Consider the following 16,386-nt stretch of genomic DNA (forward strand, 5'->3'; position numbering starts at 1 on the left):
TTCTGGAACTTGGGCTGCCTGATGATCCCTACATGAAAGATGTAGTAGGGAACAGGATCGACAGCTGGCTAAAGGGGCCCCCCCAGAACCCTCCCCAACACCCCAGGAGAGCAGCCTCTCTCCCCTGGTCCCAAGGTGCCATGGAGACGGAGAGCACTGCGGCCTCCACCCGGTTCCACCAGCCTCACATGGAGAGGAAGATGAGTGCGATGACCTGTGAGATCTTCAACGAGCTCCGACTTGAGGGCAAGCTCTGCGATGTGGTCATCAAAGTCAATGGCTTCGAGTTCAATGCCCACAAGAACATCCTGTGTAGCTGCAGCTCCTACTTTAGGTACCACAGGGGGAGACAGGACTCTTCCCAAGGCCTTTCCATCCGCTTTCCAGTGTCCCCGCTTATCGTCTTAAACGTAGGGACACTGAAGCTCTAGGCTCCTTGTTTGCCTGGCTGTGTTGCTGCCGCCGCCTTCTGAACAGTCACAGCCAGGGCCAGAGCCTCTCCCTGTTTCCCCGATGTGTTTTAAACCGGTCCTCGGTCAGCATCCTGCAGGTCAGGTGCCTTCTCTTAAGATTCTCACCCCAACCAATTTTTAGTTGATTGGGCCCCCGTGGGTTGTGGACTGAGATGCTATGAGTCCTCCTGGTGCCCCTCCTGGGCCAGTCCCAGGAGTGAGCACTGAAATCGAGGAGATGGATTGAAAAGGATAGAGAGGATGAGGCGGGAGGAAGGGGAGCGTAGCCAGGCAATAGTCAAAAGGAAAAGCGTTTGAGCTGAAACTCTTCCAACGCAGGAAAGTACACGGGCTCTTTTGTTTATGAGCTGAAAAAGTCAGAGCATGGGGCGTCAATGAAAATATGAGAAATAGGGCCAGGCGTGGTGGCGCACGCCTTTGATCCCATCACTTGGGAGGTGGAGGCAGGGAGAATCACTATGAGTTCGAGGCCAGGCAGGTCTACAGAGGGAGTCCAGGACAGCCAAGGCTACACAGAGAGAAACTGTCTTGAGACGGCCTGACGGTGCGGGGACTATAATCCCATTTACTCAGAAGCCGAGGCCAGTGGATCAACAATTCAAGGTCTTGGGGGCGGGGGGTGTAGTTCAATAGTACAAGGCCAGGCCCCCTGAGTTCAACCCCCAGTCCTGAAGTAGACCACCGTAACCAATAACAACCACAGACAGTTCAGAGCCTGCCTAGGCAATTTAGTGAGACTCTGTCTCAAAATACCAGTGCCAACAAAAGGACTGGTGGAAAAGCACAATTGTTGAGAGCCGGGCCCGGTGCCACGCATCTGTAATCTCAGCTCTCAGGGGGTGGAGATAGGAAGATGAGTTCAAGTTCAACCTGGCTACATAAGTCCTTGGCCAACCTGAGCTACATACATGACTCTGCCTCAGTTACCCACAACCCTTACCCTGAAAAGGTCTATTTACCAGGCATTGGTGGCGCACGCCTTTAATCCCAGCACTCCGGAGGCAGAGGCAGGCGGATCGCTGTGAGTTTGAGGCCAGCCTGGTCTACAAAGTGAGTCCAGGATGGCCAAGGCTACACAGAGAAACCCTGTCTTGAAAAACCAAAAAAAAAAAAAAAATTGAGGCCAGCCTGGTCTACAAAGCGAGTCCAGGACAGCCAAGGCTACACAGAGAAACCCTGTCTCGCAAAACCAACAAACAAAAAAAAAGTGCTATTCAGTTGAGAAGCCATCCCATGGCCTGCAGGTCTCATGCTGCCCCGTTGAAAACTTAAGAGAGACTTGGGGAGGGCGATTTAATTATGTATATATGCATATTGCATGCCTGTGTGTGGGCATGTGCTGGACACCGGAACTGGAGTTAGTGACAATTTTGAACCATTTGACATAGGTACAGGGAACTGAGCTCAAGGTCTTGCAAGAACAGTGTGTCCTTTTTTTTTTTTTTTTTTTTTTGGAGACAGGGTTTCTCTGTGTTGCCGTAGCTGTCCTGGACTCACTTTTTGTAGACCAGGCTGGCCTCAAACTCACAGCAATCTGCCTGCTTCTGCCTCCCGAGTGCTGGGATTAAAGGTGTGCACCACCACGCCCAGCCTGCAGTGTATACTCTTAACCGCTGAACTATTTCTCCAGCCCTGGGGCTTGTGTTTGTTTAGAACTGATTTGAGCTGTTCTCAGGTATAAGCTTTGTGGGTGACAGCATGGCACTGCAATGTTAAAAGCCTGGACATACCTGATTCTACACTCTAGATATGCTGCAAAATGACCAGCTCCTAAGCCAGGCACATTGGCTTATGCCTATAATCCCAGCGCTGAAGAGGCTGAGATAGGAGGATCAGCTAGTTAAGGGCAGCCTGGGCTACAGAGTGAGACTCTGTCTCCAAACACCAAAAACACAAAGCCCAAACAAACAAACAAACAAAAAATAAGACAGTAAATATATATATTTTAAGGTGTATTACTTGTTCATTTATTTTATTTATGGGTATTTTGCCTACATGTGTGTCTGTCTGCGTCACATGCATGACATGCCTAGAGGTCATAAGAAGGCACTGGGTCCCATGGCACTGGAGTTACAGACCATAGTGAGCAACCATGTAGGTGCTTGGATTCGAATCCCGGGTTCTTTGGAAAAGAGGCATCTCTCCAGCCCCAAGTAGTAAAATTTCTTAAGCTCTGCAGGCCACATACTCTCTTGCAATGGCTCAACTCTGCCTTTATGTCACAAAGAGCCAAACAAGGGCAGGCATGTTGGTGTCCTTCTTGAATCCTGGAACTCAGGAGCCAGAGGCAGGAAGATCTCTGTGAGTTCTAGACCAGCCTGGTCTACAGGGGAGTTCTAGGGCTACACAGGTGAGACCCTGCCTTAAAAAAAGAAAAAAATAGCCACAGACAGAACTAATACAAATTGCTTGTGGACACTGAAATTTGAATACAGTTTTGTTTGTTTGTTTGGCTGGTTTTTGAGTTTGTTTGTTTGTTTGTTTGTTTTTTGAGACATGGTTTCTCTGTGTAGCCTTGGCTGTCCTGGACTCACTTTGTAGACCAGGCTGGCCTCGAACTCACAGCGATCCGCCTGCCTCAGCCTCCCGAGTGCTGGGGATTAAAGGCGTGAGCCACCACACCCAGACAGAAGGTGGCTTGAATGCAAGGGGGACATGAACCCCCTTCGTGAGGGCCGCTCTGCAGCTGGATTGTCTATACACACGGGGGATTTTGTGGGCAATGGGTTAAGGCAGATTTAGATTTAATTTTGTGTGTATGACTGTCTTGTCTGCATGTATGCCTGCGCATACTTGCGTGCCTGGCGCCTGTGGAGACCCGTGAGGGCTATGGATTCCCTGGAACTGAAGTTAGGATGGTTTGAACCACTGCGTGGGGACTGGGAATCAAACCTGGTTCCTCTGAAAGAATAAGAACTCAGCAGGGCGTGGTGGCGCACGCCTGTAATCCCAGCACTCGGGAGGCAGAGGCAGGTGGGTCTGAGTTCGAGGCCAGCCTGGTCTACAAAGTGAGACCAGGACAGCCAAGGCTACACAGAGAAACCCTGTCTTGAAAAACAAAACAAAACAGAACAAACAATCAACACCCCCCCTCCCAAAAAAAAAAACACAAGAACTGGAGGCTGGACAGAAGGCTCAGAGGTTACAAAGCACTGACTGCTCCTCCGAAGGTCCTGCAACCACATGATGGGTCACAACCATCTATAATGTGATCTGCTGCCCTCTCCTGGCATGCTGGTGTACATGCAGGCAGAGCACCCTATACATAAAAAACAAACAAATAAATCTTAAAAAAAAAAAAAAGAAAGAAAGAAAGAAAGAAAAAAGAACAAGAACTCACTGCGGTGTCATCACTCTATCCTCTGAGGCCTGGCTCTCTTTTGTTATTGTTGTTTTGTTCATGCATTTGTGTACTTTGTGTGTGTGAGTGGCACCACGCGCATGCCTGGTGCCTGCGGAAGTCGCCGTGTCAGGACTGGGAGTTGACTTTGGGTCCTGTGCAAGAGCAGCAAGTGCTCTTCCCAGCTGGGCCGTTTCTCCAGACCGGGCCTGGGCCTGGATCTTATTTTCATTCTACAGCCCAATCTCTCCATCCCGACAGTGTAAAAGAAAAAAGGGAGGTGGGCTGGGGAAACGGTGCAGTGGGGAATGTGCTTGCTGCCCACACAGGAAAATCTGACTTCAGACCCCCAGAAACCACACAGAAGCCGAGCAGTGGAGGAACAGATTTGTCATGCCAGTGGTGGAAGGAAAAGACAGCGTGCTGGCTAACCAGTCTAGGCAGAACAGGGAGGTCTACAGTGAGGGAGAGACCCATGTCTCAAGAAAAAATACATAAATACATATTGAAGATAGTCAGCACTGACCTGTGGCCTCCATATGTGCATGCATAGGTGAGCATACCTACACACACACACACACACACACACACACACACACACCTTGAAAAAGGAGGGTAGGGGCTGGAGAGATGGCTCAGAGGTTAAGAGCACCCTCTGCTCTTCCAAAGGTCCTGAGTTCGATTCCCAGAAACCACATGGTGGCTCACAACCATCTATAATGTGATCTGGTGCCCTCTTCTGGCCCGCAGGTGTACATGCAGGCAGAATACTGTATACATAATAATAATAAATCTTAAAAAAAAAAGAAAAAGGAGGGTAAGGGCAGAATGACCATATGTCCACCACTGGGCACTACTTGTAGTGTGTGCAAGCCACCCTCAGAAAGCAAAGGGGCCAGGACAGGGACCTGGCACCAGGAGGGGAATGTTTCTGTGCTGCTAATTTCTCTCCTGTTTTTTTTTTTTTCTTTTGTTTTCTCCCTCGCAGAGCTTTGTTTACAAGTGGCTGGAACAACACTGAGAAGAAAGTTTACAACATCCCTGGCATTTCCCCCGACATGATGAAGCTAATCATTGAGTATGCGTACACTCGGACCGTGCCCATCACCCCTGACAACGTGGAGAAGCTGCTGGCCGCTGCCGACCAGTTTAACATCATGGGCATCGTCAGGGGTTGCTGTGAGTTCCTCAAGTCAGAGCTCTGTCTGGATAACTGTATCGGCATCTGCAAGTTCACGGACTACTACTACTGCCCCGAGCTGAGGCAGAAGGCCTACATGTTCATCCTGCACAACTTCGAGGAGATGGTGAAAGTGTCAGCAGAGTTTCTGGAGCTCTCGGTCACTGAGCTGAAGGACATCATCGAGAAAGATGAGCTCAACGTGAAGCAGGAGGACGCTGTATTTGAGGCCATTCTGAAGTGGATTTCTCACGACCCCCAAAATAGGAAGCAACATATTTCAGTTTTACTTCCTAAGGTCAAGTTTAGTCTTTGCACGTGCTTAACTGCGCATGTTTGATTCCTCTACCCTGAGGGGCTGTCCCTAAGATGGCTGCAGGACGGACTCCCGGGCCCTGTCTACACTTTCGGAGGGGTGTCTCCTGCTTCTCTCTGGAGTTTGTGGTTTTCTCTTCCCTTGATGTCGCCAGATCTTTCCCTCTTTGGCCAGTTAGCCAAAACTCCCTCTTAGTTTGGGGAGAGCAGCAGGGGACTCCAGAGAATTTCAAAGAGTCTTTTACTCTCTTTTCATTCAAGGTGAAAGTTATCATAGGAACTAAGTCACGAGGGTGACACATGATTGTAGTCACTTGGTACTGTCATTTTACATATGGAGCTATATTTAATTTCTGGGCATTCACAGTTTCTTTTTTTTTTTTTTTTAAGATTTATTTATTATTATGCATACAGTGCTTTACTTGCATGTACACCTGCAGGTCAGAAAAAGGCACCAGATCACATTGTAGATGGTTGTGAGCCACCATGTGGTTGCTGGGAGTTGAACTCGGGACCTCTGGAGGAGCAGTCAGTGCTCTTAACCTCTGAGCCATCTCTCCAGCTCCACAATTAGTTTCTTTTGGCCTAAAAAGCTCTACGCAGTGGCCAAGGAATGTATAGTTGCTATCCTCAGATGCCTTCCGTCTAGCTCATTACTTTATAAGCATACCACTTTCTCAAAGCAAAAACTTCTATGAGTTACACCTTTTAAAAAAGCAAAGTAAGCCGGGCGTGGTGGCACATGCCTTTAATCCCAGCACTCGGGAGGCAAAGGCAGGCGGATCACTGTGAGTTCGAGGCCAGCCTGGTCTACAAAGCGAGTCCAGGACAGCCAAGGCTACGCAGAGAAACCCTGTCTCGAAACCCCCCCCCAAAAAAAATAAATAAAAAATAAAAAAGCAAAGTAAAGGGCTGGAAATATGGCCTAGAGGTTAAGAGTACCTATGGCCTTTTTTTTTTTTTTAAACTGAAAACTAAACTATTCCCAGAAATCCAAAGGCAGGTGATAAAGCAGGGCTTAAAGAGCTGAGACTTGCAAGACACCCTTCCGTCACCTGAATAAATTTCTGTATTTCCTTCTTAGGTTCGCCTGGCCCTAATGCATGCTGAGTACTTCATGAATAATGTTAAGATGAATGACTATGTCAAAGACAGTGAGGAATGCAAGCCAGTCATCATTAACGCCCTAAAGGCTATGTATGACCTGAACATGAACGGACCCTCCAATTCCGACTTCACCAACCCACTCACCAGGCCCCGCCTGCCCTATGCCATCCTATTTGCTATTGGTGGCTGGAGTGGCGGAAGCCCCACCAATGCCATTGAGGCATACGATGCTCGAGCGGACAGATGGGTGAATGTCACTTGTGAAGAAGAAAGTCCTCGAGCCTACCATGGGGCAGCCTACTTGAAGGGCTATGTTTATATCATCGGCGGGTTTGATAGTGTAGACTACTTCAATAGTGTTAAGCGGTTTGACCCCGTGAAGAAAACTTGGCACCAAGTGGCCCCTATGCACTCTAGACGTTGCTATGTCAGCGTGACAGTCCTCAGCAATTTCATCTATGCCATGGGAGGGTTTGATGGCTACGTGCGTCTCAACACTGCTGAACGATACGAGCCGGAGACCAACCAATGGACACTTATAGCCCCCATGCATGAGCAGCGGAGTGATGCAAGCGCCACAACACTCTATGGGAAGGTAAAGAACCAGGTGTGGGGGAAGGTGGCTACTGTTCCTCTTGGGATGAGGCTGGATGACAAATCATCAATGCTCACAGTGGCCTCTCAGTACCCACTGAAGATTGGATGATGGTCCCTTGTACACAGCCGCATCCAGATGCTGGAGTCTCATATAACATTAGGTGCTTGTGTGTAGCCTATGCACTGGTGGGTGTGGGGGACACACACACCCATAAACCTAGCATTTGGGAGGCTAAGACAGGGAGGTTGCTATAAGTTTAAGGGCAGCCTGGGCTACACAGAGTTCAAGACAAACTTGGGCTACACAGGAAGACTGTCTCAAACAGAGAAAACCACTGTATAATATCCTCCCATGTACTTCAATCATCTCTATATAAATGCTATGTAAATTGTTATACTGTATTTTTGACAACTATGAAGAAAATATATATTTCAGTACATATATTTATATTAAAAAAATTAAATCTTGACATGAGCATGTGTGGGGATCAAAGGATACCTTGCAGAAGGAGATTCTCTGCTCCTATTAGGTGGGGCCCAGGGACAAACTCAGGTCTTCAGGCTTAGTGACAAGTGTCATTACACACTGAACCATCTCACTAGTAAAGTTTATTTTTACTAGATTTTTAAACTTTTTATGTGTATGAATGTTTTGCTTGCCTGGTTACTATATTTATGTATATTACCATATGCATGCCGGGTGCTCAGGAGGTCAGAAGAGTGCAACAGATTCCCTGGAACAGAGTTATGGTCAGTTGTGAGACAACATGTAGGTGCTGGGAATCAAACTCTGGGTCCTCTGCAAGAGTAACAAGTGTAGCTGGCCATGGTGGTGCACGCCTCTAATCCCAGCACTAGGGAGGCAGAAGCAGGTGGATGTCCTTGAGTTTGAGACCAGCCTCATCCACAGAGTGAGTTCCAGGACAGCCAGGGCTACACAGAGAAACCCAGTCTCAAAAAACAAAAAAATCCAAACCTAAGCAACAAAACAAAATATACATGGCTAGGCAGGGTAGTGCCCACCTTAATCCCAGCACTCTAGAGGCCGTGGCAGGCAAATCTGTGTGAGTTCAAGGGCTGGCCTGGTTTACATAGTGAGTTCCAGGCCAGTCAGGGCTACATAGTGAGCCAGGCCTTGTCTCAAAACAAAACAAAATAAAACAACACAAAAAGAACAACCCATGGGCTGGAGAGATGGTTCAGAGGTTAAGAGCACTGACTGCTACTCCAGAGGTCCTGAGTTCAATTCCCAGCAACCACATGGTGGCTCACAACCATCTACAATGTGATCTGATGCCCTCTTCTGGCGTGCAGGTGTACAAGCAGGCAGAGGACTGTCTATATAACAATAAATAAATCGTAAAAAAAAAAAAAAGAACAACCGACACAGCTGGGGATGTAGCTCAGTTGGTAGAGACCAGTGGCCTAGCAAATCGAAGCCCTGAGTTTTAATTCCAGCACCAAGTAGCACCAGGTGTGGCAGCACATGGTTGTAATCCTGGGGAGGGAAGGGCAGGAGAAGGTGAAGTTTTAGGCCGTCATCTTCAGCTACACGGTGAGTTTGAGGCTAGCCTGGGGTAAATACCCTGCGTGAAAAAGAAAAAAAAGTCATGCAGGCGGGGAGATGGCTTAGTTGGTAAAGTGTTTGCCAGTTAGATCCTCAGCACACAAGTCCATGTAAAAACAGCTGGGTGTGATGGCATTTGCTTGTAGTCTCAGTGATGGGGAGGCAGAGGCAAGTGGGTCTCTGTTCTTCTATGACCAACTAGCCTAACCTACTTGGCAAGTGAGAGAACCTGTCTCAGAAAAAACAACCCACCAGAAAAGTTGAAAAGATGGCTCAGTGGTTGAGGGCTTGCTCTTCTTGCAGAGGACCTGGGTTGGGTTAGTGCCACTCACATGGCATCTTACAACCATCTGTAATCACAGTTCCTGTTTCGACCTCTACAAGCATCTGCATACAAAAGGCACAATTACATATGCATACATATAAATAAATAAATAAGCTGGGGGGGGGGGGAGATCGCGAGAGCGAGCACTGGGTGGTGGTGGCGCACACCTTTAATCCCAGCAGTTGGGAGGCAGAGGCAGGCGGATCACTGTGAGTTCCAGGCCAGCCTGGTCTACAAAGCGAATCCAGGACAGCCAAGGTTACCCAGAGAAATCCTGTCTCGAAAAACCAAAAAAGATGGATGGTGCCACTCAGATGGCTCAGCATGTAAAAGAGCTTGCCACCAAGCCTGACCTAAGTTCAATTCCGAACCAACATAAGGAGAGAACCAATTCTAAGAAGTTGTCTTTTAGAGAAACCCTGTCTCAAACAACTAAAAAAAAAAAAAAAAAAGCAGCAGCAAAAAAGTTGTTTTTTCACCTCCAAATGTGGATCAGAGACACTTGTATATGCATGTGACATGTATGTACACACAAATATACGTTTTAAAAAATAGATGGTTTCTGAGGGTCCAATGTTGTTCACTGGCCCCCACATGCATACACACATTCATGCATATACACAACCCATACACATAATTAGATTGCATAGATTGGCATTTAAAACTGTCCCCTGAAGCCAGGCGTGGTGGAACATACCTTTAATCCCAGCAGAGGCAGAGACAGGCAGATCACTGTGAATTCAAGGCCAGCCTGGTCTAGAAAGTGAGTCCAGGACAGCCAAGGCTACACAGAGAAACCCTGTCTCGAAAAAAAAAAAAAAAAAGTTCCTTGGGGGTCTGAAGTGATGGCTCTGTGGTTAAGATCAATGGCTGCTTTTCCAGAAGACCCCAGTTAGATTCCAGCATCCTCATTCCTTCAAACAGTCTATAAAAAGTACCCCCGGGATTTTGGATGGCCCAGTGGGTAAAGGCACTTATTATTAAGTTGATACCCTGACTTCCATCCTTGGCATCCAGAAGAGATAAGGGAGAACTGACTCCTCAAAGTTATCCTCTGACCTCCACATGCATGACATGGCAGAGGCATATGCACACATCTAAATAAATGTAACTGGGGGCGGGGGTAAAAGACCACAGAAAGCCAGGTGTGATGGTGTAAGTTTTTAATCTCAGGAGACGGTGGGAGGGGGACGGTGTTTAGCCTGGTTTACATGTTAAGTTCTAGGACAACTGGGCTATATAGTAAGAGTAAGGACCATATATAAATTTTTTAAAGTAAGTAAAGGTTAAAAAGGAGAGATGGCTCACTGTTTAAGAGCACTGGCTGCTCTTCCAGAGGTCCTAAATTCAATGCCCAGCAACCACATCAATACTGAGATCTGGTGCCCTCTTCTGGCATGTAGGTGTACATGCAGAGAGCGCATTCATATACATAAATAAACTTAAAAAAAATTAAAAGAGCACTGGCTGTTCTTCCAGAAGCCCTGGGTTCAATTACGAGCACCTACATGGCAGCTCACAACCATCTACAACTCTAATCTCAGTGGATCCTATACCCCCTTCTGTCCTTCACTGGCACTGCACACTTGTGGTACCCAGACATACCTGCCAGCACAACACCCACACACATTAAATAATACGCAACTTGGAACCTGCAACATTCTATGCTCTGGGCTGGGACAGCTGCTAAGTCCTCCCCACATCCGCAGAAAATAGCTCTCCAAGTTAAAAAAACAAACAAACTAAAAAAGCATTCGCCATACACCTGCCTCCTGTCTACCCCCCCAGTGCAGTTTAGCAATTCTGGATTCTCTCCACACAGGTCTACATATGTGGTGGGTTTAATGGAAACGAATGCCTGTTTACAGCAGAAGTGTACAACACTGAGAGCAATCAATGGACAGTCATTGCACCCATGAGGAGCAGGAGGAGCGGAATAGGCGTAATTGCTTACGGGGAACATGTATACGCAGTGAGTTTTTACTGTATGACAATAAAATGGCACCCTTAGATTTCCTAATAGCAAAGATGTCTAGCCTACCTTTGGTGGGCATTTGAAAAGAGGCATAGCATCACTGGTTCTCCCCACAAGGGCTCCCTCGGTGACCAGAAACGATGGATAGCACCCAACCTTGTTTCTTTTGCTCTTCACAGGTAGGTGGCTTTGATGGAGCTAATCGACTGAGGAGTGCAGAAGCCTACAGTCCAGTGGCTAATACTTGGCGCACGATCCCCACTATGTTTAATCCTCGTAGCAATTTTGGTATCGAGGTAGTGGATGACCTCTTGTTTGTGGTGGGTGGCTTTAATGGCTTTACCACCACCTTTAATGTTGAGTGCTATGATGAAAAGACCGATGAGTGGTATGATGCTCACGACATGAGCATTTACCGCAGTGCTCTGAGCTGCTGCGTGGTACCAGGGCTAGCCAATGTTGGGGAGTATGCAGCTAGACGGGACAACTTCACGGGATTAGCACTGCGAGATGAAGTAAAGTATTCCGCTTCGACAAGTACCCTACCTGTATGAGCCTCTTCATTTAGCTAATAAAAAGTCTAAGCAATAAGAATTAATTCTTTTTTTAAATAAATGCAGTGTTTAAACTTGTAAGAGTACTGGAAAATGTTCAACTTAAGGGAAGCAAGGGTTGGATGAATGAGGGAGCAAGGAAGGTAATTATATTCAACAGTGCATAATTATGACAAGAACCACACAGCACAAAAGTAGTTCTAAAGAAATACGTTTATTGAAAACTTACACTTAGACAATTAGTAACTTGAACACGAGCAAGATAGCTTCAGGAACATAAACATAATATCTCAGAGTGTTCTAAATACTACATCTCCTCTAGCCTGAAGGGAGATGATCAAGATTATACCTTGCAGAGGGGCCTGGGTACCATTAGCCCCAAACTGATTATAATCTAAATACTTATTTTACAAAGAACACAACAAGCCCCAGCCCATGGATGGTAAAATCTTCAAACACCTAGCAAGCACTATGTTTCACAGGTGCAGGAAGCAGGAGGGGTAAGTGACTACAGATGCTTCAAGGTACCACACTGCTAGCAAGGGTCACAGAGTAAGCCAAAAACTCTGTGAGGGTTGCAGTGAGCAGTAATTTGGCCAAGTAAAGTCCTTGCAGCTAATGACTACTTTGTAAAGTTACTAGTGTTGTGTTACAATTCTCAGTAACTGTTTGGTTTTCAATGACCAGAACATGTACGGTAAGTATTACAAAATGGACTTTTCTCATAAAAGTAACAGATGGAGTGATGAGCTGTGCCAAAATGTCTGATGGCCGAGAACAGACTGAACTGTTGCTCAAATATTCTAGGGTTGAAGCACCGGGTATTTCTAGTGTAGGAAGAATACGCTTCACACACCATATATGTTCAAAGACATGAAATGTGACTAACATGCCCTTTGCACACAAGCTTAGTTCGTGAAAGGTACCAAAAAACGAGGCCCTATATGGTAAACGAGGCCCTATACGTAGCTAAAATACGTAACCCAGCTCCAGTCTACGTTAGTGCTAACACTAGAATCATGAAGCAGAAGAGCAGTATTCCACGCCCACCACATGCTGCAGTCAGAGGGAAAAGTGCGCACAGGAACCGCCTACCAGCCACAGCAGGGTCACAGCAGACGTGCTCTCCAGCTTCTCAGACGACAGTCTGTATTTTAAAAGCTCAGTAGTTGAAAAACATTTTGGTCCCAGAAAAATTATACACAACCAGGTAATCAAAACTAAACTGATATCAGCTAATTTTAAGTGCTCTTAGGAAAAATGTTATTTTGAACTGGCACAGAAAAGCAGAGCTATCAGGATACATCAGACTAAACATGCATACGGCTGCAAGTGATGATCGCTTAAACACTAACTCAAGACTGACATTCTTGTTAAAATGTAGACAGGAAGGACCCATAATGATGTGGAAGTAGCCTTGCTCAAAGGAATGGGCCGACCTCACTTACCTCACTTTTCTGTATAATACAGTCTTCTCTTTGCAACAAAGAAAAACAAAAGCAACAAAACAAAGGTTCACTTGAATACATTTAGCTTTTTAAAAGCTATGTTTTTATAAAAAAAAAAATTATTTCTCTAGAGGCCACATTAGGCCTGCACAACTATTACACACTGTTATGTCCAGTTTAAAATTTCGGAATGTCAGCCTTGAACAGATTTAAGCAAATCTGGTTTCTTTCCTGCCTAATGAGTTAGAGTATTTAGAAGACACAAGTTATGGTGGTGAAGCCACACACGTGAATTCACATATGAAAATTAGAAACCAGTAGTCAGGAAAACCTGCACACCAGCATGCAAGGACTTACCCTTCATTCAGCTAGGGCCTAGGCTGCCTGCTGAGTCCAAAACAAAACAAAACAATGACTTCAATCAAGTTTTAAAAACCAGATTATACCAAAATCTTAGGAGTTACATTGTCTGCCATAAAATGAAAAACAAAACAAAACAAAACAAAAAATGAACAAACAAACAAACAAAAAGACAGAAAGATGGTTCTACTACCTACTTGGTGGTGACTGTCCCAAAATACAATTCTGGGACCAAAAAAGCCAAAATCAAAATCCATTACATTCTCCTGGAGAAAGCTGGCATCCTGATGAAATACTAAATGATTTGCTTGTACAGTCAGGAGGGCAAGCTTCCTTCAATGAGCTTCAAAGACTGTTAGCTGCACTGACCTCTTACACCTAAGGAGTGCTTCTCGAAATCTAAAAGTGTGTGTTATTAATGTAACTGCAGAGAGGGCAAGGGAAGCAACTCAGTTGGTAGTGTTTCCCTGGCATGTGGAAGGCCCTGTGTTCAGTCTCCAGCACTGCAAAACCAACCGACTGAAAGAAACCCAAAGCATTAGATTGAGAAAGTCAGGGGAGAGGAGGAGAGTAGAATCTTTATGTGGAAAGAGACTTGAGGTTTTTCCCACACTCGCTCCAGTCTAAGATGTCCAGCATAGTTATTAAAAACCCTTGTCCTAGGCAAGGACACTACAGAAACTTCAGGAAAGTTATCAGTACAGGATCCAACAGCATTTAGTGTTACAGCAAACAGCCAGTTTCTGATTGTGCTTCTGATATTTTATCACATAATAAGATGAACTCTAGAATGTGTGAGAAGGTAAATACTTAAAGGGAAAAAAATGGACTTACAGTACAAGCCATGAGGACTCTTTATTTCATGTGTGTGGCATTATTCTTATTAGTTCCTCTTGTTGTTGGCGGGTCTGACACAGCGTCTTGCTATGTATACTGCCTAGGCTGGCTCAGAGCCCTTGATCTTCCTGTCTTTGCTCCCCAAATGCTGAATTTATAGGTGAATACTGCCATACCCAACAAGAGCCTTTTTGTAAAATTTAATCTTAATTATGTATAGGTGTACATATAAGTATGTCCATGTGAGTGCAGGTGCCCATGGTGGCGGGCGGGGAGAGGCGTCAGATCCTCTGGAGGTGGAGTTATAGAGGCTTGTGAACTGCATAAAGTGGCTGCTGAAAACCCAGCACAGCAAGTGTTCTTAACCCTCCAGCCCCTTGAACAGGAGTCTATGTTAACTGAGTGTTGAGTTAGCCTGAATGCTAACTTGCAGAAAACTGAGGAGTGTGTAGATGTCAGAAAAATGGCTAGTCCTTGGTGGAACTTCTGTGAGGTCAAAGTCTAAGACAGGATGGGACTTTTCAGTGGTGAAGCTTTTTGGGGATTACCCAAACTCCCAACTGCTCTATGTATTGCGCATGTGTATGACTTTGCAGAAGTGGTGTGACTGCACAGGTCTGATGAAGACCCTGCAGTGGCAAGAAGGGAATGTGCCTCTATTTTGCTAGAGAACAATGCTGACCTAAACATCATGGATGTTCAACGTAACTGTGTTCTCCAATCTTCAAAACCCTTGAACATGAAGTAAATACTGAAGCAAGAAACAAAAGTTGCATCACACTGGCTGTCAGTGAAAATTACAGTTGAATGTCTAGCCAACCCATTAAAACACTGTTTAGAAAATATGCAATGGGAGTGAAAAATCTATCTTTAGGTTGGGAAAAATAACTAACGTAATAAATTACAAGTGCGCAGTAGCAATGCTGCTGCCAACTACACTAAAGATATAAGGAGCTGGCAACTGATAACCAGCAGTTTATTAAAAGTTCTGCCTTGAATATAAATGAAAAGAGGAAATAACTGCTCTTCCAGAGAATCTGAGTACAGTTTTGGGAAGACCAGGCTGCAAGAGAAGGGGACTCATAATTTAGAAAGAAGACCAAGTGAAAGATGGTTACAAAGGGAAAAGTACAGACAGGTACTAGATCAGAAATGCCAGAGGACCCCAAAGAACCAGTACCCGAGGGCACACTAATGTTCCTAAAGCTCCTGAATATGGTCAATTTACACGAACAACAAAACTAGACACCATGAACTACATCAAAGTGGAAAAATTAGTGTGCTAAAAAGAGCCATCAAGTCCAACCTGGTAGGACATGCCTTTAGTCCTGGGCAGCGGCAGATGAGTTTCTGTGAGTTCTAGGCCAGTCTGGCCTACATAGAAAGTTCCAGGCCAGCCAAGACTACATAGACATTATCTCAAAAGGGGGGAAAAGGCCAAAAATAAAAGCAGCAAAAATACTGGTTAGATCATACAAAGTGAGAGGGAGATCCCTCTAACTTGAGATTTGCATTAAAATAATGTTTCTTTGACAATACATTTAGAATTAAAAGGATATCAAACAGATTTTGAAAACTGTAGAACTACAGGGTTCACAAAGAGAAGCTGTACAACGCCCCACAAGATCAAGATTACCCACCAAAGCTTAAGGCTGAGAGCTCCAAGACTAAAGCCCTGTACAAGGGAGCTCAGAAACTATGTACAGATTAGATCCAGATCCTTAAAGAAAAATGGGAAACCATATATTCCAACTATCTACATATGAATAAAAATATCAATGTACTGAGCATGAACTTATTAAAAACAGTGCAAAAGTAATTTAACAACTTAAACAAGGCTCAAAAGACACTTGAAAGAGAAGGACTACCTCCAACACCAAACTGAAAAATATGCAGACAACTAAGAGATAACAGGACTATATGCCTAATGCAACTGAGAATTACAGATCATGAATATAAATGCTCAAGAAAATGCTAATAAATATGAACAAGTAGAGGAATGTGAATGTAGATATCATTGTCACAGAAGCTCGACCAAAAAAGCAGAGAAAACTGGTAACAGAAGAGGTAGAAGCAGCTACTGCTGAAACTGATTCTTAGTCCTTGGAAGCTTATCTCTCAGGATTTATATATGGTCAAAGCCTGTTCTACCTAGTGAGCTCCAGGCCAACAAGGCTACAAAGCGGAGACTTTGTCTCAAAAAATAAAAAAAAAAAAATTAAAAAATTAAAAAATAGGACTACTTTGAGGAGAGGTATAAAGATTTGTACAGATTAAAAAGCTTTTCTAAAAGATGACAGTCATTAAA

At 45.1% G+C, this 16,386-nt stretch overlaps 1 protein-coding gene across 1 annotated transcript; it reads left to right on the forward strand.

Moving 5' to 3' along the window:
- Positions 1–6: 6 nt before the first annotated feature.
- Positions 7–15,257, forward strand: KLHL10 (kelch like family member 10). Its single transcript, XM_084748804.1, has 5 exons — positions 7–334; positions 4,802–5,291; positions 6,393–7,010; positions 10,727–10,876; positions 11,059–15,257. Exons 1-5 carry the CDS (start codon positions 33–35, stop codon positions 11,431–11,433), a joined length of 1,935 nt encoding a protein of 644 aa, XP_084604930.1. The 5' UTR covers positions 7–32; the 3' UTR covers positions 11,434–15,257.
- The last annotated feature ends 1,129 nt before the right edge of the window (positions 15,258–16,386 follow it).

Source organism: Acomys minous (assembly GCF_964271855.1).
Source record: "Acomys minous genome assembly, chromosome: 12".
NCBI lineage: Eukaryota > Metazoa > Chordata > Mammalia > Rodentia > Muridae > Acomys > Acomys minous.